This window comes from Sinocyclocheilus grahami, unplaced genomic scaffold (genome assembly GCF_001515645.1).
Source record: "Sinocyclocheilus grahami isolate Dianchi unplaced genomic scaffold, SAMN03320097.WGS_v1.1 scaffold186.1, whole genome shotgun sequence".
In the NCBI taxonomy this organism is placed as follows: domain Eukaryota; kingdom Metazoa; phylum Chordata; class Actinopteri; order Cypriniformes; family Cyprinidae; genus Sinocyclocheilus; species Sinocyclocheilus grahami.
The window spans coordinates 831,409-859,106 of NW_015505365.1; the positions used below are offsets into that span (position 1 = coordinate 831,409).

The window sequence follows — 27,698 nt, forward strand, 5'->3', positions numbered from 1 at the left end:
GTGGCTGTAATGAAACGCACATTGACAAGGAATAGCACAGAACAGTCTTTAATCATTAATCTAACTCAGAAACTCACATGGAGTAATACATAGATCACAACCAAAACTAAAGACGAGATCGGACACAAAATAATGAGGGCTTAAATACGGAGTAAGTTAATTAACTGGAACTAATGACAGGTGAAAACTAATCAGAAACCATGGAAACGAATGATCAGTAGGAACACATGCAACACGGAAACAGGGGAAAATCAAAATGCAAAGAAACTAAACTGGGGCGCGTTTCTCAAAAGCAACCATGGTAGCAAGTTCCGTCGTTACTAAGAGAGTTCAATGGAACTTACAACCATAGTTAGCTACCAATGCTTTTGGGAAACGCTCCCCTTACGGAGACGGTGATGGTGATCTTTGTTTTATAGTGTTTTAGGCCTATGAAACAAAAAGCTTTAAGTAACTTGTCACAATCTACAGCATAACCAGAGTACCTGAGGGTCATCAATATATATAATAGTATACTGTGTATATATATATATATATATATACACACACACACACTGTATATCATCAATCACTTACTAAAAATGAAATCAATAGCTTAATCCAAATGCCACCATATGATTTTTTTCATGAAAGTTTCAAAGCCACAAATAAAGAGAAAAGTAACATGAATTAGACGACTTTAATATCTTCTGTACAACAGCAGAATAGCTGGAATTGAAACTAAAATGAATAGCATTCAGTTTCAAACTGTAATAAAATATCACTGGTCACAGCAAATGTTTTTGACTGTTAATAGTTTCCATATTTGTTTCCACCTCGTTAATAGATCATTAGTTTGTGATTTTAGCTTCGCTCCTTCGTGCTGGGTGTGAAAAGCCATAACACTGAAATTACTTGGCCTTTTAATGATTAAAAATATGGTAAAAAGCTGTAGACAGTGGTAAGCCTGTATTAACATCAATGTTGACATTTTCTTAAGAAAAAAATGGATTATTCGTTTAAGAAAGAAGTTGACGAGGGATCTTCAAAACATCTGCAGCAGGTAGATCACTTAAGCATTGGTTACAAATTTCTTCAGTGGAATTAACTTGAATGTTTGTGTACATATCAAATGTTTTTTCCTCTATTTTTAACAGGAAGCAGAAGTGAAAACACACAACTTCCAGTATTGTTTTAATAGATTAAAGATATTTTCAGTGTCATGTAAAACATCCATGACTGTGCTTGAGGCTCTTAATACAAGCCAAATGTTCAGGAATGAAAAAGACAAAAAGAAAAACAAGCAGAAAGAAATACTCGTCCAAAGGTGTAAAGAAGGCGTTCCTACAGCAGCTGTAAAGACTGATTTTCCCTGCTGTCTTATTGAAACTGATGAGATCTTATATATAGACTTCATCCAAAAGGATGAAAATAGTTGTACAAATCGAACAACTGCAGATCCTTCACTCAGGAAAACAAGTATGCCTGAAACGTTAGTCACCTTCCGGGTTAAAAAAGAAGGAGGACAGAAAGTGCGACGCTTACTGAAGAGCAAAGCCCTGAGAAGAAGAGTACAATATGTCTGTGTATATGCATTCAAAGGAGAGAAAATCAAAACTGCTCTTGAACATGATGGACGATTCATAAATGACATTTTCAGGAAACACTGTGCGTTAAGTGATGAGTTAAAGCATGAATGGTCAAATCCTGTAGACAATCTTGACGGAAAGGCTTTCCAGTTAGTTGTTCTCAGTGATAAGAATCAGCCAGACAGTCAAGATGATTTGACTCCTGTCACGACTGAACCTAATGCAGCTTCAGATGCTGATGTGGCAGAAACTGCCAGCTCAAGTCAGAATCCCATCAACACCAGTGAGCAAGAAAAAAAACATGATGGAAGTCCACAAATCCTTCAATTAAATGGTATGCCACTAAACCTATTGCAGATTCTAAAGAGATTCTGGGAATTCTGCACGATCAGTTTCCAGTTTTACTGAAGCAATTAAAGCAGCGAGAGAAACTGAAGAACAAATCTGATGTCCAGAAGTTCTTCAGAGCAGAATATGGTAAGAGTGTTGAGAATTTCTTGAAGGTGAAGAAAGTGAAGCAGCTCATGAAGCTCTCCGACTCTGTGTGTCAGATTCGTAAGGGGGAGTCTGCTTTAGGAACTGGTTTCTTGCTCTTTGACAGATACATCCTCACTAACGCTCATGTTATTGGAGAACCTACTGATGTTCCAAAAGTTAACGCTGGACAGTTCACAGCTGTATTTGGTTATGAAGACCTGGATTCAGAGGATAGCAAAAAGGCTTTGTATTTGTTTATATTTTTCATTAAAATGGTCCAAGTAGGGTGTAGTTGGGTTGCTGGGATCTTTTGGTTTTGGGCTGTTATATTCTACCTCTTTGAGCTCATCTCTGCTCCTGTGGTTTGGCTGTAAGCGGTTCAGACGTGAGGAGACTTGATCATCTCCATGACTCAGAACTCCGAGCACATCATCAACAGACACGCCAGCTTCTTCAGACTCCACCTCTTCATCAGCGTCACACTCCTCAACTCCAGCGCCCTCCATATACGGCACAGACTACAGCAGATTTGAAACAAAACCAGAGTGAATCTCATTTAAACACATTTCAAATATTTCACAATTCAGGTAATACATTATTTTTGTGCATTACTTGGTTGAATAGAAAATGTCAAAGCAAATCTTCAAAAAACTGGATTTTCTTTCTGTTAGCCATGTCATACTGTGTGTACCTGTGTGAGGGGGCCGGTGTGTTTATAGTGTAGTGTCTGTCCGATCACGAGGCTGAGTGCTCTGGTGAAGCCCTGAGCCGGTTCAGGATGGCAGCACAAATACAGCAGCATGCTCAGATAGTCCAGCATCAGCGGAGATGAGTGTGTGCTCGCAAACAGACTGAAGAAAAACTACACACAGAAACAAGGAAAAAATTACATTTACTGTATGTTCATACACAGACTGTCTATTCAGAACATCTTTTGGGAAACATCATAGTTGCAGTCAAAGTTAAGGGTATTGTTTACTCAAAAGTGAAAATTCGCTGAGAATTTACTCCCCTCTAGGCCATCCAAGATGTAGATGAGTTTATTTCTTCACAGAAACAGATTACATCACTTGCTCACCAATGGATCCTCTGCAGTGAATGGATGCCATCAGAATGAGTTAAAAACACCCATAAGGCTTGAAGTTAAAAATGCCTTGATGGATTTGTTTCTTACAAACATGCAGCATTTCTCTTTGCAAACACTGAGTGATGGGCTGGATTGTGGATTACTTGTGGACTATTGTGATGTTTTTATCAGCTATTTTGACGGCACTCATTCACTGCAGAGGATCCATTGGTGAACAAGTGATGTAATGCTGAATTTCTCCAAATCTGTTCTGATGAAGAAGCAAATTCATCTACTGTACATCTTGGATGGCCTGAGGGTGAGCACTTTTTCAGCTATTTAAATTTTTTTGGTGAACTACTCATTTATTCAGTTATGTTTTACTGCATATTAAAGGGTCAACTATTTTTTCTGCTATAACAGCTTAATGTACTACTATGAAAACACTGTAACTTCACAATATATCTTTGAAAAGATGCTGTTACTGAAGGATGGGAGAGGTAGACGGCTGCAGCAAAAAGAAACAGACGGGTAAAAATTTAAATAGTAACATGAACAAAAACAACAACAACAAAAATATATGACCCCATTCGAAGTTCAAAAAATCTTTTAACCTGCTGCATTACCTTCTTAAGATTGGCTAGTCGGTCATAGGGCAGAGGTTCAGTTGGGTCATCAGGGACAGGAAGATCTCTTTCACTGGGAAACCACAATTCAATCTGATCAAAAAAACAAAACATATTAAATTGAACTTATAGGCACATATAAATGTAGCAAGATTATACAGATGAGGCTTGCTTTCATTCATTTTAACTGTAGAAACAGCATGCAGTTGAAATAAAATTAACTATAGAGCCATATTTGAATTATTAAAATGCTGTAAAAGTGATTATACTACAAAAATCTGTTGTTTATAGGTCTGTGCGTAGTTTAATGTTTCAGTGATGCTCTATGAGTGTAACAGACCTGTGCATATTGTTCTTGTGTGATGAGTCCAGTTCCTGCAGTGTCAACAGCTCTGTAGCGCTGGAGGGTTTTTAACAGCTGAGTCTGAGAGGGAAACGGCCACGGCAGAGCCGCACTGAGCAGGAACTGACGCCAGTCCAGCATCTCAGAGTCCGGAGCTAATACACACACCAGCTCATCAACCTACACACACAATAGCACATGTTATCATGCGAGTACAGACAGGCTTGCCTGTAAAGGCGCAGTCACATTAGTGCATTTTTGGCAAAATCTTGTGGGCAAAAAGATCCATTGTCAATCGTGTAACAATGAATGACGCTCACACAGAAGTCACTTTCATATCAAGCCGTTTTCTGTTAGTCAACGCAGGGAATTTGAGTGATAAACTTAAAAATGTTGTGAAATCTGTGTGGGGAAATCTTCCACCTTTTTATATGCCCAAGCCAAAGCAACGAAGACACTTTTAAAATGAATACATTTCAATTTCAATTTTTTTAAGCAAGTTGGTTGGTTGGGAAAGGAAATTAAGTATGAACAATTGCTACCGAAGATGCACAACAAACCATGGAGGAGTTAATCATTTAGTTTGGAGTGAAGATGTACCTGTGAGGGAGTGATATGCATCCAGGGGTCAGGCAGGACATCACTACCCATGTGAGGAGAGGTTAACTCATGCAGAACTTCAGTCAACTCATTACTGCACATCAGACCTGAACACATCACACAATTCACAAATAACAAAATACAGTTATTAGATTCTACTGAAACATGTTGCATTCAGTTCACTTCTGCTTGGTTCTGTTTAACTCTCATTCTGTTCATTCAGTTTTGCACTTGCTTACCCAAAATTACAGTTTTGGAACATGAGAGTGAATAAATAATGATTGAATTTATATTTTTTGGTAAATTATCCCTTTTTTAATTAAAAAAATGTAAATGAGTTGTTAGTTTGTTAGTTTGAGTAATGCTGATTCTGACCGGTAGGTGCAGTCTTGTGCAGCTGAGCACAGAGGATGTGCAGCTGTTGGACAGTCAGAGTGCTGTTTTTGGGCTGCTCCAGCAGGGATCGGCGGGGAGCGGGAGACGGACTCGCCACGACAAGTGTGTCTCCATCCACACAGAAATCAGTGCTCTGCAGCACAAGCTCATGATGGATCTGAACTCCATTCTCAATGTGCTGCCGCACCAACTCTGTCAGCTGGTCGATACTGATAAACATACACAAACATATATAAATATAAAATGTATAAATTTTATATAACATATACATTTGTGAACATGTGTACAGTATGATGAGAAGCACAATTGGTATTGTTAGGTTATTGTCCTAAAACATGTTAAGAATATGTCTCAGTCACATTGTCATTATTTTTGCAAAAAATATTTCTCCTGTTTTATAAGTTCTTCTGTTGTGCGTGTGTGTATTTATGTGTATATACTGTATATATGTGTGTGTGTATATATTTACACTTTTTATGAAAGTATTACATTTGTTTTAAATATATTAAGTATATTTACAATATTCAAAATAAAATGACTAAGAATTTATATTGGAATTTAAATGTATACATACAAATGTTTGTTCTACTGTAAAAATGTGCCTCAATATGTTTTACTGTGTAATAGTTATGACTATGAGAATATGATTTTCTTGCATTGTTCTTTATTTTTATATATTAAAAAAACCCCGTGTCTATTTAAATAATTAATTATTTTATAAATAATTTTATAAATAATTCATTAACCGTTTCTTAAAAGTATATATATATATATATATATCTTTTAATAAACAGAAAAAATATACATCTAAAAGTTAATATAACAATATCTAATAAAAAGAATATTTTAAAAATATATATTTTAAGTATATTCCAAATACCAAAAATAAGTTGACTAAGAATTTATTGCAAAACAAGAATTTATACATCATGGCTTTTGTTTTACTAATGAATTTTATGCTAATTTTAATTTAAAAAATAATAATTTGAAGAGTCAACTAATTTTGCAAATGTGATTTGGAGTGAAATTCTAAGATTCCCCTTTTAGAAGTACATTATTTAAATTGGTGTCTGCAGGACAATTGCAACCAAGAGAGCCAATACAGTGTTCTCATCCTCTCCGGATCTCTGGTCACACATCCATCTTCCTCTCACCTGTTCATCTCAGACAGGAAGCGAGTTCCCAGCCACTCCTCCATGTTCCCGTAGGCTTGTTCTGTTTTCTGCTGCAAACTGCTCACCGTTCTCAGCACATGAGCCTTTATCAGCTCCAGACGCAGCTTCACTGCATGTTCTGCACACAAATATAAATCATTCTTACTGTTTATACATCACATGCACATACAACATCCTGAAGCTGAGGCTAGCATCTGGCATACCTTCACGTTTCAGTGCAGCTGTGAACTCCTGTTTGATTCTCTTCCTCTCTGCTTTCCTCCTGACCTCCTCAGGGTTCTTCTCCACCACGGGCTGTGGACTGGGCTCCTGTGGAGGGGTTGGAGCACCTAGAACAACACACACTCATTAGTGTCAACACATAACACAGCTGAAACTCATATTATAAATGAAGGAGCGGTGACTTTTCTTCACCTTTCTTTTTCCCAGCTTTCCTATTGTCCGTAGCAGAGTTTGAAGTCTGCACTCTCTGTGCCTCCATCTGCTTCTGTTCTTCATCACCCTCCTCTTCTTCTCGCTGCTGTGTCTCTGCCAACACCTGACACACAGTTGTGTGCAAACACACATGAAGACAGATGCACAGTCACAGATGAGTATATTGAAATTTCACAAACACCACTCATCCGATCAGAATTTTGCGTAGGCACTATCCTTTTTTTTTTTAAAAATCACATTTAAAAATGTCTAAATGTGCATGTATACTGTATATAAAAGAATCAACATTATTGTGAAACATACACTACCGTTCAAATGTCTGGAATACAACACAAAGGGCAAAACAGGGCCCCATATTTTTAAGCTTACCAGCAAAACCATTATGAGACACAATGATATAAACACACACCATGCTCCTGACGGCGCTGAGTGCTGTCTGGAAGAACTCCTGCAGAAGTTTCTCATCAGGATGGTGCAGAACCTGTCTGAGCAGCTCAGAAGTGGGAGATCTGCAGGAAACCAATGGAAACCTGACAGCACAAACACATCCAGTTATTCAGCAAACATGCTTAGCCTATATCATTTTCATACACACCCAACGACAAAAATGGAAAGCACACATACAATTTAGTTTTCTTCTTGTCCTCCATTTCAGAGTCTTTTTCATCAGCACTCTTTGCGAGTTTCTCTGGCGGCACAGGAGCAGGGCTAAAATATGAATTTATTATATTTTACCACATTAAAGAGTCTATCTAAACAACTTTACAGTAAAAAAAAAAACAATGTCTGTGTTCAGAACTTAATGCTAATGCACTGTTAACTGCACAGTATAAACTGCATATTGTTTACTATTTATGTAAACTAGCATGTAAAACAGTAGACGTTATTGCTAAGATTGTATAATGTTTAAAAGGCAATATTCATATTATTTATTATTATTTAACTGCACTGACACTATCAGAAAAGAACAAGATTTGACTGAATTGGTGAAAATTTGCATGCATACTGCAAAAATAGTACATGCTATTCTAAACACAGTCATACAAGTCATATATTATGACTTATGAGACAGACATTAATAATTACAGTAGCTCCACAAAAGATCTATAGGCCTGTAATGGCTGTGGCATGATGATAAAACATGATAGAGTATGTAAGGTTTCTTCTTACATTTTTGGTTCCTCTAGCTCGACATGGTCATCTGCAGTGACGTCGATCAATGGGACACGAGTGAAACCACGTGTAGATTCAGGAAACGCAGTTTTACACATCGCTGTGTAATAATCTCTCAAAAGACACGATGAGTCTTGGAAGCGGCCCACTTCTATCTGCACACACACACATGAACAGAACCATGAAATCTGAAACTCATCTAAGACGGTTCTGTGATGTTTTAGAGAGAAAGTGGGTGTGTGTGTTTGTGTGTGTCACCTGCATTAATGCAGAATAATGGTTGATCAGAACAGCGGTGTGATCGTCCAACCAGCTATCATCAATGACACCTGCTCTCTCCTGCTCCGCCTCTTCCTTGCGCTTATCACAGATGTCCCAAAGACGCTCACGCAAGTCCTGCACAAAAACACAACACACGCTGATCACAATATGAAAATAAGCATAAATGGTTGAGCAATTTTTTTGTGAAAACTGTTCATTTGCAGCTAATTTGTGATAAACCTGCAGCAAACAAATATTAATGGAAAACCTTTGCACCAAAACTTTGGCAACTGTGAATATTATATTTACTGCTTTGTTTGTGTGTTCGTTTGTTTTTAACAATAAGTACAATGTAACACAAATCAAATCTTAATACAAAACAAATATACAAAAGAAAAAACATTACACAACATAACACATTAAATGAAACTAAAAATAACATAAAATGAAACAAAATTTTTTTTTAAAAATAAATAAACAAATTAAACATTTTCCTTGCTTTATTGCAAATAAATATTCTGCAGATATATTTTAAGGCTTTCTCCCAATCTTCAGTGAAGTTAATAAACATTTGAGAATATTTTACAAAAAATTTTTTTTAAATATATTTTGATGCTGAAATATAGCATGTATAGCCTGTAAAAATATGTAACTTCTGTTTTTTTTTAAAAGGTTACACTGCAAAAATAAAAGAAAGAAAAGAGAAAAAACTTTAATATTTGTTAATGTTTTTCAGTACAAATACATATCATAAACATTCTTAAAATAAAGATACATTTACCTGAGGGTCTTCTGAAAATGTTATTAAAATTAAATGAGTTTATAATTAATACACAAAAACATATCTACCAGTGGTGTAACAAAAATGAATTTAATTTCAAAAGGAAAACAAGTTTACTTTTCTTTTGGCATTTTTCACTTTATTATGATAGGACAGATCAGTGTTGACAAGAAGCGAAGTGGGAGAGAAAGAGGGGGCGGGATCAGGAAAGGTCCTTGAGTGGGATTCGAACTCGGGACGCCCGTAGCGCAACAGCACTGTATGTCACTACTTTTCTTACCCCATTAGTAGAATGGTTTAGCACAGTCATTTAGTTTTAATACAAGACTTTATATCCTGTCATTTTCCTTCTCAAGTAAATATATCTTGATTTTAGAATGTTTAGATATTTGTACTGGAAAACAAGACAAAAATACTGAAGAAGAAAATCTCTTTTTTTCCCCAGTGTAGGAGATTGTCTCACATCCAGTCTTTGATGGAGTTCTCCTTTGGTCTCCTCGTCCTCTCTGATGTTGTCAGGAACGCTGTTATAATCACGCTGCCACGCGCTTACAAACTCCTGCTTCAGATCTGGCTTCTGTAGATACTGCCTGAAGTTCTCCCTGAAACATACAAACACACACATATTATACAATTACACACACATACACAGGCCTCACGTCACACACACAAGCACTGTTCTCTCACCGGATGTTGTAGAGGTGGTGAAAGATGAGCTCGCGTTCACTGCGGAGGTTCTGCATCACTGTCTTGATGTTAGTCACGTATGAATTACAGACGTTCTCCCAGTACGGCACAAGATACACTGGGATCTCCTGCAAAAGCGACCAACATAACAGAAAAACAAAACTGACGTGACATAAATGGGTCATATTATACATTTTTATCATTTAACAAACCATTTTGAGGCCTCTATAATCCCTATATTAACGTTCTATATTCAATTTCTACTTTAAATAAATGCTGTTCTTTTGAACTAAAATTATTGAGCAGCAAATCAGCATATTAGAACGATTTCTGAAGGATCACAGGCCTCACGTCACACACACAAGCACTGTTCTCTCACCGGATGTTGTAGAGGTGGTGAAAGATGAGCTCGCGTTCACTGCGGAGGTTCTGCATCACTGTCTTGATGTTAGTCACGTATGAATTACAGACGTTCTCCCAGTACGGCACAAGATACACTGGGATCTCCTGCAAAAGCGACCAACATAACAGAAAAACAAAACTGACGTGACATAAATGGGTCATATTATACATTTTTATCATTTAACAAACCATTTTGAGGCCTCTATAATCCCTATATTAACGTTCTATATTCAATTTCTACTTTAAATAAATGCTGTTCTTTTGAACTAAAATTATTGAGCAGCAAATCAGCATATTAGAACGATTTCTGAAGGATCATATAACACTGAAGACTGGAGTAATGATGATGAAAATTCAACTTTGATCACAGGAATAAATTACATTTAAGGTATATTCAAATAGAATTTTTTTTCTGAATTGTAACAATATTACGTTTTTTACTGCATTTTTTATCAAATAAATGCAGTGTTGGTGAGTAAAAGACATTTTTCAAAAGCATTAAAAAGATTTAACCAAGTCAAAACATTTGAAGAGGTTGCGTACATCTGTTAGATATCAGAAAATCTGTGTAATGTTTAAAAATCTTAATTACAACAATTTCTCTAAATGGGGAGGAGGTTTTGAGTTCTGAAAGTTACAATGCTGGTTTTAGTGCTGTGAATTAGCCTTTACAGTTTTCATAGCACATCAGTCTCTTTCAAGATATTGTTTTATTCATATCACCCATTTAATGGAGTCATTGACATAAATCTGATCTCATCTGACCCGCAAGCGAAGTTAGCAGACTACATGGAAATACCAAGTGCTGTAAGCACGTTTATTCTCATACCAGCCTCACAACTCAATCTGAGTAACATTACACAAGCTAGATGAGTGTAATGGCTCTCCATCTGATATTCCAAATCAAACAGACTTTTGAATGTCATTTTTTCATGTTTAATCAGAATCTGCCAGTCTTCTGAGAGACTGTGTGTTATGTGTGTGTATGTGCCTTGGGTAAAGGTTCCTCCACGTAACGCCGTCCAGCAGATTTCGGGGTAGCTGCTTTAGACTTAGCAGAGCAGGCACTTTCTGGACGGGTGTGTTCAGCTGAGGAGGACGTAGACATTTTACTGGAGTGACCCAGAGCTGCTCCTATGGGGAGGACAGAAAGCATATTTCACTAGACATGAAATTACAAAAGGAAATATAAATGCTTGAAAGGCAGCAAATGAATAATGGGAGATTTTCAAACTTTCAAGTCTACAAAACATTTGAATGAGTCTGTAGCAAGCTAAATTACTTGTAGAAAATTGTGGAGAAGAAATGCATATCAGCAACTGCACCAAATTGCATATTTTTGCTCAGTTTGAATAAAAACGATGTTTTCTCCTCAACAAAACCACGTATGCAAGCTTATCTTAATTTTTTGTTTAAATGTTCAATAAACTTTCATTTAAAAAAGAAAAGATATTTTCATATGTCAGGCTTTACAGGGTTAAGTAATAGGGATAAGTGAATCTACCTTTTTCAACTGAGTCCATGGTGTCCATCAGAACTATCTTCACGTTACTGAAGAGAGTGTCCTCGTCTACATCTGCCGTGACTTTCACAAGAATATTCTGCTGGTCACCAAACCATTTCTCCAGTTTTGGCCATGTGTCATGAAAACCACTAATTCTGTTAAAAAATGATAACAAACCCAACAAATTTTGTGCTTCACAAAAAATGTCTAAGAAAATCTGAACGCCACAACAAATTTCTTCTCAATTATGTGAAATTTTTGGGTGGAAAGCATTTAATACAAAGAAAAAAGTAGGATGGAATTTGATTTTATTCATTGGGACTTGACTGGATCATGTAATGTTACACTATTTTCCAGCACAAAATGACATCACTCAAAAAAAAAGTAATTTCCTTGCTGTGGAATAACATGCACAGATGAATCATGGAAGATCACTCAAGAAACATCCACTCCAGAAACAACCATAGTAGTCAATACAGTCAGTGTGTTGTTCTGTTCAGTGTGACGATAATGTTGGACAATTTGTAAGTGACCTTCTTTATGTAAAACCAAAACCAAAAAAAAAAAAAAACTTTATTAAAAAAAAATAAAAAATACAGCCCATTTTGATTTTACATGGTTTTAAAGGGCTCAGTATCTGTAGTTTTATTTTTAAGGGGAAATAACAATGTTTTACTTTTTAAATATTAAAAGACAGTCTTTAAATGGTTTAGTTTATTAAAAATAATAAATATCTGTAGAACGTCTCATATGACCTTAATACTTCTTGTACTCCAAAAGCAGGTTTTTGATGGTACTTTGATTAACTTTTTCCATTAGCATTGCACTTTTCTGCTTGTTTTACTGTATTCATATGAGAGCAGAGTGGGGATTTTTAATTTATTTCTATGGGGGTCAAACTACCCGCTCTCACAGGGAATTGTGGGTTTGACAGTGGATTGGAGAAAGCATTGAGAGCAGTCGAGGACGTCCAAGAGTTGAGAAATTCTCAACAGGCAAAAATGTTGGACGGTAGTCTATCACTGTGAAGTTGTGCATAAATAACATTTGTATATTTATTGCTAATTTCATTTCGATTTCAAATGCAGTTTGGATGCATTCATTGTGTCTGGACTGGCTGTGTTAACCAAAGTGCATTAGCATTTGTGTATTTGGGGATTACAAAATCAAGCTTGCATCTTTCCAACTGTAATTGTGTATATACTGTATATATTGGACATGAAGAAAACAATCATAGGTTCTGCACATTTACTACAAACACACTGTACGTTTTCACACACCTGTGCTGTATCTGTTTCCTCCCCAGGCTTTTTTCATCAGACAAGGATGCTGGATCTTGTGTGTCCACATCTGTCATACTCGTCTTTTCATCTGGAGCATCACTGCCATCTCTCTCCTGCTCTATGCTCTCCCCGTCTATTAATAGGTGAAGATCACACAGCTTCATTATTATTTCATACTAAAAACAACAAAGCCTGTCATGCTGGTAAGAGCAAATAATGATAAAGTATTAACACCTAGCAGTACAATCTACGGTAACTCACCAGCCTGATGAGCGGCTCGCTCCAGAACCTGCTCATCTGAAATGTCTAACAGCACCACTAGGTCCAGTGCAGGGGATGGAGGAGGTGGATCTTTAGGAGCGTTTTTGTCTGTGGCTGAGTTGCTATGTGTTTTTGCCTCAGCCTGATCAGGTTCAGTCCTGTTCAGAGCTTTCTCCAGCATCTGAGCCTGATTGATGTCCACGGGGAACCCGTCAAGAATCCAGCCACTGTCAGCAGGGATGTTCCTGAAGAGCATGACGGAAGGGAATCAGACTGATTTTTAGTGCACAAAATAAATCATAGTTTTTCATGTGCACCTGCTTTAATGTAGTTAACTAAAACTAGTAAAACATACAAAATTACAAATGCTTTAAATAAATTAATAAAAATAATATCTAATTCAGAAACTACAATAACTACAAAAACTACAATAGTATATCAATGACACTAAAATAACACTGATGTGCACTCAAGGAAGAACATTTTATTTACATTTTCGTATAAAAAGTGAAAACTTTTTTTATCTGCTTAAAATAAAACAATAAAACAAGTAAGGTGTGGAGACAAAGCTCTTTACCTGATAGTATCCACTATGATGTCAACCAGCAGTTGATCAGGAACAGCTTTGCCTGTCCTAAGAGCTTGCTCTACTGCTGCACCACGCTGTGCTTGCAACGACCACTGCAGAACAGATCACAGTACATCATGAACCATATCAAAGAGCTCACTGCTGCTAAATACAGAGAGCAAAACTGAGTTCACATGGAGAGTGGCTTTGCGATTGCCTTTACTTTTTCTTTGTCCTCTTTTTTGAGAAGTCCAGATGTCTTATGCAGCTGAGGTCCTGATGTAAGACACACAGAAGAGTCGATGACTATTAGAACTTGAGTGAGCATTTTCATAGTAAATAATATCAGTCTTTATTGGGTTTTTGGTTAAAGGCCATTTATGGAAAACCATATGGAAAAAAAATTTAATTAATGAAAGAATGCTCTAATATGCAATTAAATGAATAGAAATTGGCATAATAAATTCAGAAATAAATGTAAGAATAAGTGTAATCAATCAGCACAGAAATCAATAAAAGCAAAAAAAATATTTAAATACCCCACTGAGTCTTTTAGTTTGCTAAATGATTTAATGTTTCTGGAAATACTTGGTCCTCTATGGGGTGTATAACGTCAAATTGAATCTAAACATGTGTAGAAATAAACAAATACACTACCTTTCAAATGTTTGCAATTTGTAAGACTTTGTAATGTTTTTTAAAAGTCTCTTTTGCTCACTGGGGTTGCATTTATTTGATCAGAATTGCAGTAAAAACTGTAATATTATGAAATATTATTGCAATTTAAAATAACTGTTTTCTATTTGAATATATTTGAAAATGTAATTTATTCCTGTGATTAAAGCTGAATTTTCAGCATAATTACTCCAGTCCTCAGTGTCACATGATCCTTCAGAAATCATTCTAATATGCTGATTTGCTGCTCAAGAAACATTTCTGATTATCATCAATGTTGAAAACAGTTGTGCTAGTTATTATTATTATTTTTTTCAGGATTCTTTCATGAAAATGCAAAAGAACAGCATTTATTGGAAATAGAAATCTTCTGTAACAGTATAAGTCCTTATTGTCATTTTTGATCAATTGAATGCATCCTTGCCGGAAAAAAAAAGACTTTTGAATGGTATTGTAAATAAATATTCCCACAAACCTGATTCTAGAGGAGCGGATTTCTCCTCCTCTTCTTCACTCGGAGGCTGCTCTGTTGGAGAACCATTCCTCTCCAATTTCTTCTGAGCATGGCAAATACAAGGTCAGCTCCAGTAGGAAAATTAAACAGTATAAATAATGAAGTAAATTACGGTAAGTGGTTACACAGAAAACAGTACAGTCACACACAACACAAACTAATCCAAAAATATTGTCAGACCTGCTGGATGCTACTACAAAAACTTGAGTCTTTACTTCTGAATGCATCCTTGCCGGAAAAAAAAATACTTTTGAATGGTATTGTAAATAAATATTCCCACAAACCTGATTCTAGAGGAGCGGATTTCTCCTCCTCTTCTTCACTCGGAGGCTGCTCTGTTGGAGAACCATTCCTCTCCAATTTCTTCTGAGCATGGCAAATACAAGGTCAGCTCCAGCAGGAAAATGAAACAGTATAAATAATGAAGTAAATTACGGTAAGTGGTTACACAGAAAACAGTACAGTCACACACAACACAAACTAATCCAAAAATATTGTCAGACCTGCTGGATGCTACTACAAAAACTTGAGTCTTTACTTCAGATTAAATATTCCTGACCTGTGACTCTTTTTGGCTTTCACTCGCAGCCTGTTTTTCCTGCTGATAGGCTGATAGAGCGTCCTGGATCAAAGAGTTGGCTGAGAGCACATGGATTCCAAGAGCTGGTTCCCAGAGAGGAACAAACAGCAAGTGAGGAAAGTTAGATAATATTCTGACGTGATGAAGCAAATTCATTCAATATGATGAAGCATCAACTCCTACCATTGCTGATCTTGGCGAGGCAGGTGGTTTTGCCCGAGTAGGATTTTCCAAGCAAGCATGCTCTGATGGTGAAACGAGGAAACAGAGGAGGAGTGCTGACGCTGGGTGGGACTATCATGCTCTGTAGACGGCTCAACACATGATCCAGAATATCATTTACTGGAGGGGCTTGACTCTCGTCCTCTTCATGCCAAACCCACTCGCCCTTCATGGCCTGAAGCGAACAGACAGAAAGACACATGTGCATTATACTTGCACAGACATGTAAACGAATCCATCCCTCAACTGTTTCATAGGCAAGGTTCAAGTGGTTTTCACTGATGAATTATGATATACCAAAAAGTTCTAATGTATTAGAGCAGGGTTTCCCAAATAGGGCTTTGCTAGGGAACTGGGTTTATGAGCTCATGAAAAGCTAATAATTAATGATATATAAATTAGAAATAAAAATAACTCTATACAGCATGAATGGTCATAAAATGATGTGCTTCAAAGTGAAATGTGTTAATTTGACTCAAGATTCAGAGGCAAAGGCAGCATCACAAATACTTTGCATCAGTCATGTTAAAGCTACAGTAACTCAGTATGTCCTTACCACATACTGGTTGTAGTCTTGATTGTTGAGTATTTGGAGCTTCTCCAGCTCAATGATCTGCTCTGGTGTGGGGTCAGCAGGGGTGGGATCCACACTGGCCACTTCATACAGCGGCTTACCACTGAAAAACAGCTCCATCCACTCCTGCATCAGCTTCGCTGGTATCAGACTGAAGAAAAGACGGTCATTTTTATTATTTTTTTTACCTACCATATCTCCAAATCAGCATATTGGAATGATTTCTGAAGGATCATGTGACACTGAAGACTGAAGTAATGATGCTGAAAATTCAGCTTTGCATCACAGGAAAAAATTACATTTGAAAATATACTCAAATAGAAAACAGTTATTTGACTCTATGCGAAGGGGATATGTTGCACTGTGTGAGGCAAATGGTGGTCACACCAGATACTGACTGGTTTTCGGACCCCCCTCCCGGACCCCCCAATACAGTAAAACTGCACATTTTAGAGTGGCCTTTTATTGTGGCCAGCCTAAGGCACACCTGTGCAATAATCATGCTGTCTAATCAGCATCTTTATATGCCACACCTGTGAGGTGGATGGATTATCTCGGCAAAGGAGAAGTGCTCACTAACACAGATTTAGACAGATTTGTGAACAATATTTGAGAGAAATAGGCCTATTGTGTACATAGAAAAAGTCTTAGATCTTTGAGTTCAGCTCATGAAAAATGGGGGCAAAAACAAAAGTGTTGCGTTTATAATTTTGTTCAGTATAATTTTTAGTTTCATTATAATGCACTATAAAGGTAGTTTACATAACACATTTAACTTTTTATTTCAAAATCCACTCTGTCTTTTATTTGCTGCTTAGTAGAGTGATCAGGGAAATAAATACTTGGCTGTGAGGAGCCGATATTCTCCAGCTTTGGTTGCCAGATCGACAATCTGTTCCAGAATTCCTCTGCAGATGTCAAAGTGTTTGCGATAATGAGTTTGAGCACGCTCGGCAACTAGCTGTTTGTGTAGCTCACGCTCCATCCTGATCTCTTCACTGCGCTCGAGACGTTCCTGTTGGGCAAGAACCTGAACAATGCCAATGATGGGACATAATCAGGACCACTCAAAAACTTTTTCTGATACTCTATGGGTTGTTTGTCTGTGTGTGTATGATCTCTCACAGCTTCTCTGTCCAAGGCCTCTTGGAAGTCTCGAAGTCGTCTTTCCTGGTACTGTCTCTCTTGGAAGATCCGGTTCTGTTGCAGTACCTCTTTCTGCTGTTTTATTTGCATCAGCTGCACAGTGATCCTCTTCTCCTGCTGCGTCTGACGCATCAACCGACTGACCATCTGTTCCTCTCGTAATACCTCCTGCAGAAAGAATATCAACGCAAAAATCAGATTTGATCAAGGCAAACACTACTAGTCAAAAGTTTGACGCGGTTTTTGACATTCATACATTAAGCATTATTGAAGAGTCATATGTGTTTTTTAACACATTAAATCATATTTGATACATCAGGCTTTTATGGCTCATACGGTATGAAATAATAATGAGAATATGGAGGTCATACTCAAAGAGGAAAAACACCTCAATTTTATTTAGAGTCCCAAACCAAACAAAAATGTGCAATTTGATGCAGATGCTGATATTTATAATGGCAAAAAAGTAAGATGAAATTCTGATGACCTGTAATGCAAATCAATGAGATCTTTATAACAGTATAGCAGACTGCTTACATCAAATGCATATAAATATCAGTTGTCACTTCTTTATCTGCCAATAATGTCTTCTTGATTATGTATTTAAATCCTTTAGATTATAATGCTTAATTTTATGATTAAATCTCTGTGGTTTCAAAACCCATTATGCAATGCAATACAATGATGATGAACAAAAACGTTCCATAAAAGCCTGATGATCATATTTGACACTCAAATTAGTTTCATTATAATGCACTATAAAGGTAGTTTACATAACACATTTAACTTTTTATTTCAAAATCCACTCTGTCTTTTATTTGCTGCTTAGTAGAGTGATCAGGGAAATAAATACTTGGCTGTGAGGAGCCGATATTCTCCAGCTTTGGTTGCCAGATCGACAATCTGTTCCAGAATTCCTCTGCAGATGTCAAAGTGTTTGCGATAATGAGTTTGAGCACGCTCGGCAACTAGCTGTTTGTGTAGCTCACGCTCCATCCTGATCTCTTCACTGCGCTCGAGACGTTCCTGTTGGGCAAGAACCTGAACAATGCCAATGATGGGACATAATCAGGACCACTCAAAAACTTTTTCTGATACTCTATGGGTTGTTTGTCTGTGTGTGTATGATCTCTCACAGCTTCTCTGTCCAAGGCCTCTTGGAAGTCTCGAAGTCGTCTTTCCTGGTACTGTCTCTCTTGGAAGATCCGGTTCTGTTGCAGTACCTCTTTCTGCTGTTTTATTTGCATCAGCTGCACAGTGATCCTCTTCTCCTGCTGCGTCTGACGCATCAACCGACTGACCATCTGTTCCTCTCGTAATACCTCCTGCAGAAAGAATATCAACGCAAAAATCAGATTTGATCAAGGCAAACACTACTAGTCAAAAGTTTGACGCGGTTTTTGACATTCATACATTAAGCATTATTGAAGAGTCATATGTGTTTTTTAACACATTAAATCATATTTGATACATCAGGCTTTTATGGCTCATACGGTATGAAATAATAATGAGAATATGGAGGTCATACTCAAAGAGGAAAAACACCTCAATTTTATTTAGAGTCCCAAACCAAACAAAAATGTGCAATTTGATGCAGATGCTGATATTTATAATGGGAAAAAAGTAAGATGAAATTCTGATGACCTGTAATGCAAATCAATGAGATCTTTATAACAGTATAGCAGACTGCTTACATCAAATGCATATAAATATCAGTTGTCACTTCTTTATCTGCCAATAATGTCTTCTTGATTATGTATTTAAATCCTTTAGATTATAATGCTTAATTTTATGATTAAATCTCTGTGGTTTCAAAACCCATTATGCAATGCAATACAATGATGATGAACAAAAACGTTCCATAAAAGCCTGATGATCATATTTGACACTCAAATTTTAACATGATTTTTCAAAAAAAAAGAAAAAAAGGATAATCAAGTAAGTTGCTTTAGTGCAGCAAGTGTTCATCTTGAAATATTACTAACAATATAAAAGTGATTCTTATATTTACTTTATAAAAAAATCTGCAAATTTTTTAAAAAGACGTGTACCATGACCTGAAGTGGGGTAATTATAGTAAAAGGTTTTCTACTTGCTAAATGTATTAACTAACAGTCAGACGACAGAGGAATGTAGTAGGTTGCGTACAACAGGTTTTTCAGCAAACTTAGCTTGTGTATCAAATATGATATTTATAGGGTTTAAATAAGCCAAGCCTGTGGTCACCTGCTGAGCTTCATGGGCTTGTAGTTGTTCCATCAGCGCACGGCGTCTCCGCATCTCTCTTTGTTCCCGGGCAGCAGAGTCTTCCTCCAGACGCTGACGGATGTTCTCGATGTACTCCTTGTTCCACTGTTCTTTGTCTCCTGTAGTCATTGGCTGGGTCACACGACCACTGTAAATCCAGGTACAGTTCGTCATACCAAGGTCTCAAATAGTCAAGAATGTTTTTGCCAGTTTTGTGTGAAATAAGATTTAAGATTTAAGTCAGTGAAAGAACTGTGAGCAGTATGTCGGCCTGCTTTTGTGCATTTATTGTTTGTACTCCTAGATTTCCAGTGTTATGCAAACACACCTGGAAAGAAAGCCTCCACCTCCAGCAGGAGAAATCCTCTTCTGGTTCTTCTCAAACTGAGCTATCTCATGATGAACATACTGGAAATCACACTGCATCTTAAAGAGTGCTCACTAAATGCAATCAAATCCTGTCAAAACAACTTTTGACGATTCATATTGTTTTACTGTATATTGTTTTTCATTCCAATCCATCCATTCTAATTCTATTATAATATTTATTCATGTTCAGAATTGCGTTTATTTTTATATTTGCATTTGAATTTTAACATTTATATTTAGCTTTAATTAATTTTTCATTTTATATACTTTTGTAGTATTTATTAATATTTAGAATTTGCTTTTATTTTTTATGATTTTAGTTCAATTTTTAAGTTTTAGTTTTATCTGCTTTTGTCAGTTTTATTATTATTTTTAAATAATATTTATATTTGTGACCCTGGAGCCCAAAAGCAGTCTTAAGTTGCTGGGGTATATTTGTAGCAATAGCCAAAAATACATTGTATGGGTCAAAATTATAGATTTTTCTTTTATGCCAAAAATCATTAGGATATTAAGTAAAGATCATGTTCCATGAAGATAGTTTGTAAATTTCCTACCGTAAATATATTAACACTTAATTTTTGATTAGTAATATGCATTGCTAAGAACTTAATTTGGACAAATTTAAAGGCGATTTTCTCAATATTTTGATTTTTTTGCACCCTCAGATTCCAGATTTTCAAATAGTTGTATCTCAGCCAAATATTGTCCTATCCTAACAATAGGCTTTCAGATGATGTATAAATCTCAATTTTGAAAAATTTACTGGTTTACAGTGTCACACTTATCTTAAATTTTTTAGTTTTAGTTTTAGTAATTCTTCAACTTAAAAATTAGGAATGTAGTCTTGGCAAATAATTGAAATAAGTTTCAGTTTTTTAAATCTAATATTTATATTTTATTTCTGATTTATTTCAATTACCGAAAACAATTTTTTAAATCGTAATAGCTTTAGTTAACAATAAAAACACTGCTGTACTGTACTATGCAGCATAGGGCGCTTAATTATCATGAAAATAATGTCAAAAGTGTAAAAGTGTTGTTCACCTCAGCCTCTTGCTTTTTGCGAAACTGAAGCTGTTTCTCAGAAGCTCTTGACGTGCGAGCGTGTGGAGGTTTTGGGATCTGCACAATAGCCGACTGAATCTGAATCATGATCTCATGCTGTTTTCTGCGTGCCTGCCGGTGCTGACAAACAACAAATCAAACTATCAGTCTCAGCCAACACTATCACATGCTGATTCACCAGTCAATGCACAGTAAAGCACAGAGGGTGTAAAATGTTTTAATACCCCCAAAAACTGTTTGATGCTACTGAATAAATAAGGTTCAAGGTAGTTATTGATAGCTATGAAAATGTTATCCACAGTCAGCTGTAGAAAGTTACACCTTCTCAATCTCCCTCAGCCTCCTCTCGTCCTGCCGCTTGAGCTGGTCCTCCTCCTTCAGGAGGTCAGCCATGACTGAGCGGTTGTACATGTCCTGCCCTCTTTTATGGAAGTGTTTTGCAATCTTCTGCATCTTCAGATCTGTCTCACGCTTTACCACCGTCTTCAAGCGCTGTGAGACAAACAGCCTGAAATGAGACTCCATTCTGAGGTCCCAACATGCAATGTTCGTAAAGTTAATCAAAACATGAACTAACCAATATACCAATTACAACAACGTGGCAAAAGCAGCTTACCATATCTGAACTACTTTGTCAATATAAAAATGTCTAAATATTATTAAGAGGTTAGCTATTGTGTAATACCCTACAATAACCACCAGGGCACTATACCAGCCCAGAGAGAGATTTATTTGACCTTGTACGACTGTATCACCTCAGTATAGATGCTGTTCTCTACGCGGTGCAGTCGGGCCGTGGCTGCAGGCTGCATGACCTCCATGGCTGTGGCAGTGAGGCCTGATCTCTTCTTCTTCTGCAGCTGTATGTAGAGCTGGTAGAGCAGATGTGTGGCCGCCCCCTGCCTGCTCTGCATCACCGCTTTGGCCATGGCCAGGTCAAAGGGCACGCCCAGCAGCTGCAGAGTGGGCTCAATGCGGGTGAAGTTATTCAGCTTCGCATTCGCCATGCTGTGGAATAATAATTTAATAAATTACAATGTCTTTGTCTGACTATAACATTAAAATAACATTTCCTTCATGGGATTAATAAAGTGTCTGTCTGGATGTATCTCACAAAAACATGCCACACTTCACCATAACAACAATATATATATTAAAAATATGTCTATCTATCTAACGTTATACCTTTGCTTGGAGAACAGGTGAAAGTCGTCCTGCAGCTCATATCTGTGCAGGATCTCTCCAATCAGATAACCATTTGCAAAATCCCTGGTGAACGAATAGGGCTCTAAAATAAAACACATAACATTCACAAGACGAATAAAACGGCCGCAATTATTACCTGTAACTTAGTTTAGCTGATGAATCAGGTATAAATATACACATTTTTGAATGGATAACTCGCGTTAATCCGTTTGCTAAAAGCTATTACTTGCAAAACAAACACTTACCAATGACTTTTGACAGCCGAAGCTCTATATTCAGCCACTGGCAGATTATGTCTGACATTCTGAAGGTTTAATTTGCTTAAGTAAAATCAATAATGTCCATGTAAATGTAAGGATAATCTAGGCAGCTGTCTAGTTCATATTGTTTTGGGGAGTGTCTCGTTTTGGCGTGGTGTTGTCACAGCAACCGAACTACCAGGCGCTGCGCTGAGCGCTAAGGTCCAACCAATATTTCCTGAATGTAATGCACGGCCGACTGGATGTACCTTGTGAACTTGGTCTTTGCTAAAGACATTCGTTGTCAATATGTTCTGTTTGTCGTTATTTGATAAAATACGGTAAAATAAAATAAAAATATAAACGTGTGCATGTTTCCCCATTTGATTTTTAAATATACATTTTAAAGACATTTAAATAATTTTTATATATACATTTTAAAGACAATTTTAAATAAGTTTTAATAAATAAATATCTTAAATCATTTGGACATAAATACATCTTATATAAACTCGCAATTCTGAGAAAAGGTCGGAATCAGAAAGGGGGGAATCCGAAATCTGAGTTGTTTATTCTGTCTTTTTTTCTTTAGAATTCTGAATTTCGTGTTCAAAACGAGTTTCGAGCGCAAATAGCTTTTTTTTTCTTTTTTTTTTGGAATTTCAGGGCTTCATTAAAGGCACAATATGTAATTTTCGCCGCTAGAGGGCGCGTATTCAAAATAAACAAATAGAGTAGTTTGATGACGGACACTGAGTGTGGAATCATGGGAGTTGTGGTCTTCATCCCCACAGCCGATGCAATCTGGGGCAGAAATCAAGTTAATGGATGAGCTAATGATTTATTAACATAGTAGAATGAAAGCCATCGAAGCGAAACGAGGCGCTGAACGAGCGTGACACATGGCTCGAAAGCAGCGGAGCTTTTATTATGCCACAGTCGACCGCTTCCGCTGCTTCCGGTCGTGCGTATGTGGGGTAAAGCAGCGCTGTTTTATCATACTAGATACATTTGAAAGTTCTGTTATAATGCTACTCTGTGCGTTCGTCACCGGTCTATTAAAACGCACAGCATATTAAAAGCGTCTTTGGTGTTTGGTGAAATCAAGGGGTTATGACGTCATTGGCAGGCGACACAATGACGCTATAGACACGCTCCGTGTCACTAGTTAAAATTGCTTATTTTTCTGGATTTAAACATCGTTCGAAACATTTGGGATAATGCAAGTACACAAGTCAGCAAAATATATAACACTGTTCTAGTGATTTTTGGATATTTTAATTAAAAAATCTTACATATTGTGCCTTTAACTCGTTTCGATCCAAATTTTGAACTCAAATAGTAATCTTACACCCAATACTAATGCATATGAATTCCATTTGAATACACCTTATATGTATTATTGCTGGTGGTTTGAAAATGCATCGATTTAACTTTAATTAAAACATCAAAATTCCACCATCTCCTTAGGAAAGATTAAACTGCATGTGTTTTATTAGTAAAGGAGAAAGCCCTTCATATGAAACACCCCAAAAACACACTTTAAAAAAAAAGCAAAAACACGTAAATGTGAGAATCATAAAAGGAGAGAACTGAAGGAACATGTTTCTAAAGCATTAGGATAGAGCCCCAAAATAACAAGAGAAGGGTGAAAGCTGTGGTGGGTTTATCGAAGTGAAAATGAGGACTACTTAAGGAGAGAACTGAAGGAACATGTTTCTAAAGCATTAGGATAGAGCCCAATATAACAAGAGAAGGGTGAAAGCTGTGGTGGGTTTATCGAAGTGAAAATGAGGACTACTGACCTACATAGATGTTCCTTTACTAGCACTGCTGCCATCCTGTCTGGAGAAAACATAAGCTTTCTCTGCACATAACAATGATCAGGGCCATTTCAGACTGGAATAAGGGTCAAATGGAGTTGAGAGGTTCAGAAAAACATTACTGACAAAGCAAATATTCCTGCACTTTTATCGCATACAGATTTCTCAATGCAGTTACAAAAGCAATAACATGCATTGGAATGTCCAAAGGCAAAGTAATCACAGAAAAGCACACTGGATTTATTTTTCAAGATTTATTGTCTCTAATAATACAGACTGGTTGATATTCTGTTAGTGTTTTAGCAACTAGAGTAATAGAAGCTCAGATGCCTGCATACATCTTGATTTTTTCTACATGTGTTTACACACTCATATAGCGCTATATGGAATTATTTCATATTCCTCATTCATAGCTCATCTCTTCCTCGCTCTGAACGCTGAATGTGGAATCGGTCATGCATACAAAGGCAATAATATTATTGTAATATTAACTGGGGTGCAATATTCCCATCTGATGATCTTCATGCTTAAGAGAAAAGCTTATTTACATCAGTGTCAAGATATTTACATTAGCGCCTCATAGTGTGACATCCTACAGATCTCTCATCTTAATTGCATACGGAAGTTGCTCAAATCGGATTTAGAAAAATTAAATGCCCTGCTCAGACATTATATAGTAATAATAATAGTTAATATATATATATAAAATCAGAATAATAATATAAAATCAGACTTGGCCCACTTTTTTCCTGTAATGACAGCCTATAACATTGGCTCATTTTCCATTTATATTCCTAATAACACGCTCACGTTGGCTATAAAATCCAAATCCAAAGCTAAGGCTTTCGAAGCATATTCTTCAACAGTTAAAAAACTAAAACATTGCATACAAATGGACATTTGTGTATTATACATTCATACCACCAAATAAAAAAAATATTTTAGTAGGCTTTAAAAGATCTCTACACATAACCCAAAAAAATGACATATTAGTAACTAATAATTTCAACAAAATAAAATCTTTCACAGTAGTGTTTAAAGCTTAAGCAACAGTAGATGCTGACCTCTCATTCTTAATGTTCATCTAATGCCCTTTCAATCACACACCACATTAGGAGTTTAATGACTGCTATCTGATGCTCTTCAACGTCGACATGAAATTGCATTGCGACCCATTTTACTTCCACACTATGATGTTTCAGAGTGAAACGAGATACTGAACACAAATAAAATGCAGGGCGGGGCTTGATTTCATCCATCAAACATAGATTGGATGGTGCACAGTGGGAGTTTCATAACTAGCTGTTTAGTTTCTTATTAAAATTAGAAAAAAAAAACATCACAACAGCACCAACAACGTGCATTAAGAAAATAAACAGGGCCACTTTTGATTTCATATCGACTTTCATCATTCATTCTCACTGTAGTGACAAGCATCATGTCGTTCTGATGTGATGCATCTGTTGTTCTGACTGCTGCACAAGGTTTTGGAGAACTAGCGATATGCACAGTGCTCAGAAAAAAGGCCTTCACAGTAACATTGGATACATAGCTCTCATATATCTATGCTAGATCGATTAAGTCCAATCTAAAGGAATAGCAGGTTCTTCTGACGTCAGTAAGGCCAGTTAAAGTAATTTACCCTGTGGTCCATAATCCAAGGAAACTGTTCTGAAAGAAGGTGCTGTTCTTTGGGGGAAAAAAATAAAATAAAATAACTAAGCCCCCGAGGCACTGTGGTCATTTTAAAACCATAACAATCTCTGGACACAAGACATATCATCATCATGGACAGATGTTGAGTTCATACTGGGAGTATTATGACGTTAGAGTCCCATATTCATCAGGTGTGAAATACAAAGATGCATTCATAAAACTAAAAGGTGCTTCACATGTACGGATAATGCCAAATGCATTAAATGTCACTGACCTTTGGAAAGCAAAAATGAAAAGACAAAAAAAACAAAGCAAAAAAAGAGTTCTATATCCTACAACCTGGATTATTAGACCAAGAGCAGAGATTTTTGGGAAAAAATGTTGTAGAGAATAGGGCTGCACGATTAATCAAAAAAAGAAAGAAAAAGAAATAGAAATTCTCAAATTGAAAAGGCTGCTTGTAGTTTAATGTTAAAAAATTAAGACATTTTGACAAATATTAGTATTGTAACAACTGTACTGTAAAATAATTTTTCTTAATTTCTTATATATTATATTACAATAATATTATTAGTTATTTTCTTTAATATTTTTATTAATGGCAGTAGTAATAATAATTACAATTAAAATTAAACAAATATTATTAGTCTCACTGCTATATAATTACAATTTTTGGCCAAATTGTGCAGCCCAGCAAGTACAGCAACCCTGGAGATTAAAAAAACACAAAAAAACAACAACTTGACTTTATTCCCAAAATCATGCAGCCCTAGCATAGAAGGTAATTTTCTACAAGTTATGCTGACTGAGCGTCAACCACAAATCAAAAATACACAGAACTAGCTAGCTGCATCACAGTGTGTTTACATGCATCTTAGTTATTTTCTTTAATATTTTTATTAATGGCAGTAGTAATAATAATTACAATTAAAATTAAACAAATATTATTAGTCTCACTGCTATATAATTACAATTTTTGGCCAAATTGTGCAGCCCAGCAAGTACAGCAACCCTGGAGATTAAAAAAACACAAAAAAAAAACAACTTGACTTTATTCCCAAAATCATGCAGCCCTAGCATAGAAGGTAATTTTCTACAAGTTATGCTGACTGAGCGTCAACCACAAATCAAAAATACACAGAACTAGCTAGCTGCATCACAGTGTGTTTACATGCATCTTACACAGACTAAGCTGACAACGTAAGATCATGAAAACACTTTAACAGCTGTTTTCCTTAATCAGGGAAAAGGTTTAAGAAAAATCAGAGATGCATGTTTCTCCCATTTTCCTTTTGTACTGTCAGCTTATTCAACGTGCAGACCCATGTTTAAATAGAGAGCAAGACTCGAGAAGTTGTTGCTTGAAGCTACATACAATTTTTTTTAAATCACCTGAAAGCGGCGCAGCTTTGAGAACAAGCCTTAAATGCACTGGTTTTGATCTTTTGAAATGCAAATCGACATGTTTTACTGGCAGAGAAATGTGTGAAAAACTGCTGGAGTCAATCAACTCAGGGGCCGTTTACACGACAACGTTTTCAGCCAAAAACGGGAAACTTTTTTCATGCGTTTTGCCTGTTCGTTTACACGACAACGGCGTGTTGGGGACTGAAAATGCATATTTTTGAGTGCAAGTTTTTGAAAACGTCACAGTTGTCGTTTCCGTGTAAACCCAAAATGGGAATCTTTGAAAACGGTGGCATCATGCGGGTGCGTAGTACGTGTTAGGCATGTAGACATGCGCAGTACGTAGCGATTTTAAATGCAGGCGCG

At 36.5% G+C, this 27,698-nt stretch overlaps 1 protein-coding gene and 1 pseudogene across 1 annotated transcript; one reads left to right on the forward strand and one right to left on the reverse strand.

Moving 5' to 3' along the window:
- The first annotated feature begins 1,092 nt into the window (after positions 1-1,092).
- LOC107594573 (protein FAM111A-like) lies at positions 1,093-2,290 on the forward strand (annotated as a pseudogene).
- A 22-nt stretch (positions 2,291-2,312) lies between these two features.
- spef2 (sperm flagellar 2) lies at positions 2,313-22,510 on the reverse strand. The gene is given in 35 exon segments (XM_016284665.1): positions 2,313-2,345; positions 2,381-2,563; positions 2,737-2,907; positions 3,738-3,830; positions 4,078-4,260; positions 4,681-4,787; positions 5,056-5,285; positions 6,231-6,369; positions 6,455-6,580; positions 6,666-6,789; positions 7,096-7,216; positions 7,311-7,394; positions 7,857-8,014; positions 8,118-8,255; positions 9,365-9,503; positions 9,968-10,095; positions 10,982-11,124; positions 11,495-11,649; positions 12,775-12,910; positions 13,012-13,283; positions 13,616-13,721; positions 13,814-13,882; positions 15,080-15,161; positions 15,355-15,458; positions 15,559-15,772; positions 16,154-16,322; positions 18,171-18,358; positions 18,454-18,642; positions 19,544-19,712; positions 19,893-19,972; positions 20,981-21,121; positions 21,323-21,493; positions 21,757-22,009; positions 22,187-22,289; positions 22,453-22,510. Coding segments are annotated over 35 exon segments (4,959 nt in total).
- Between the last annotated feature and the right edge of the window lie 5,188 nt (positions 22,511-27,698).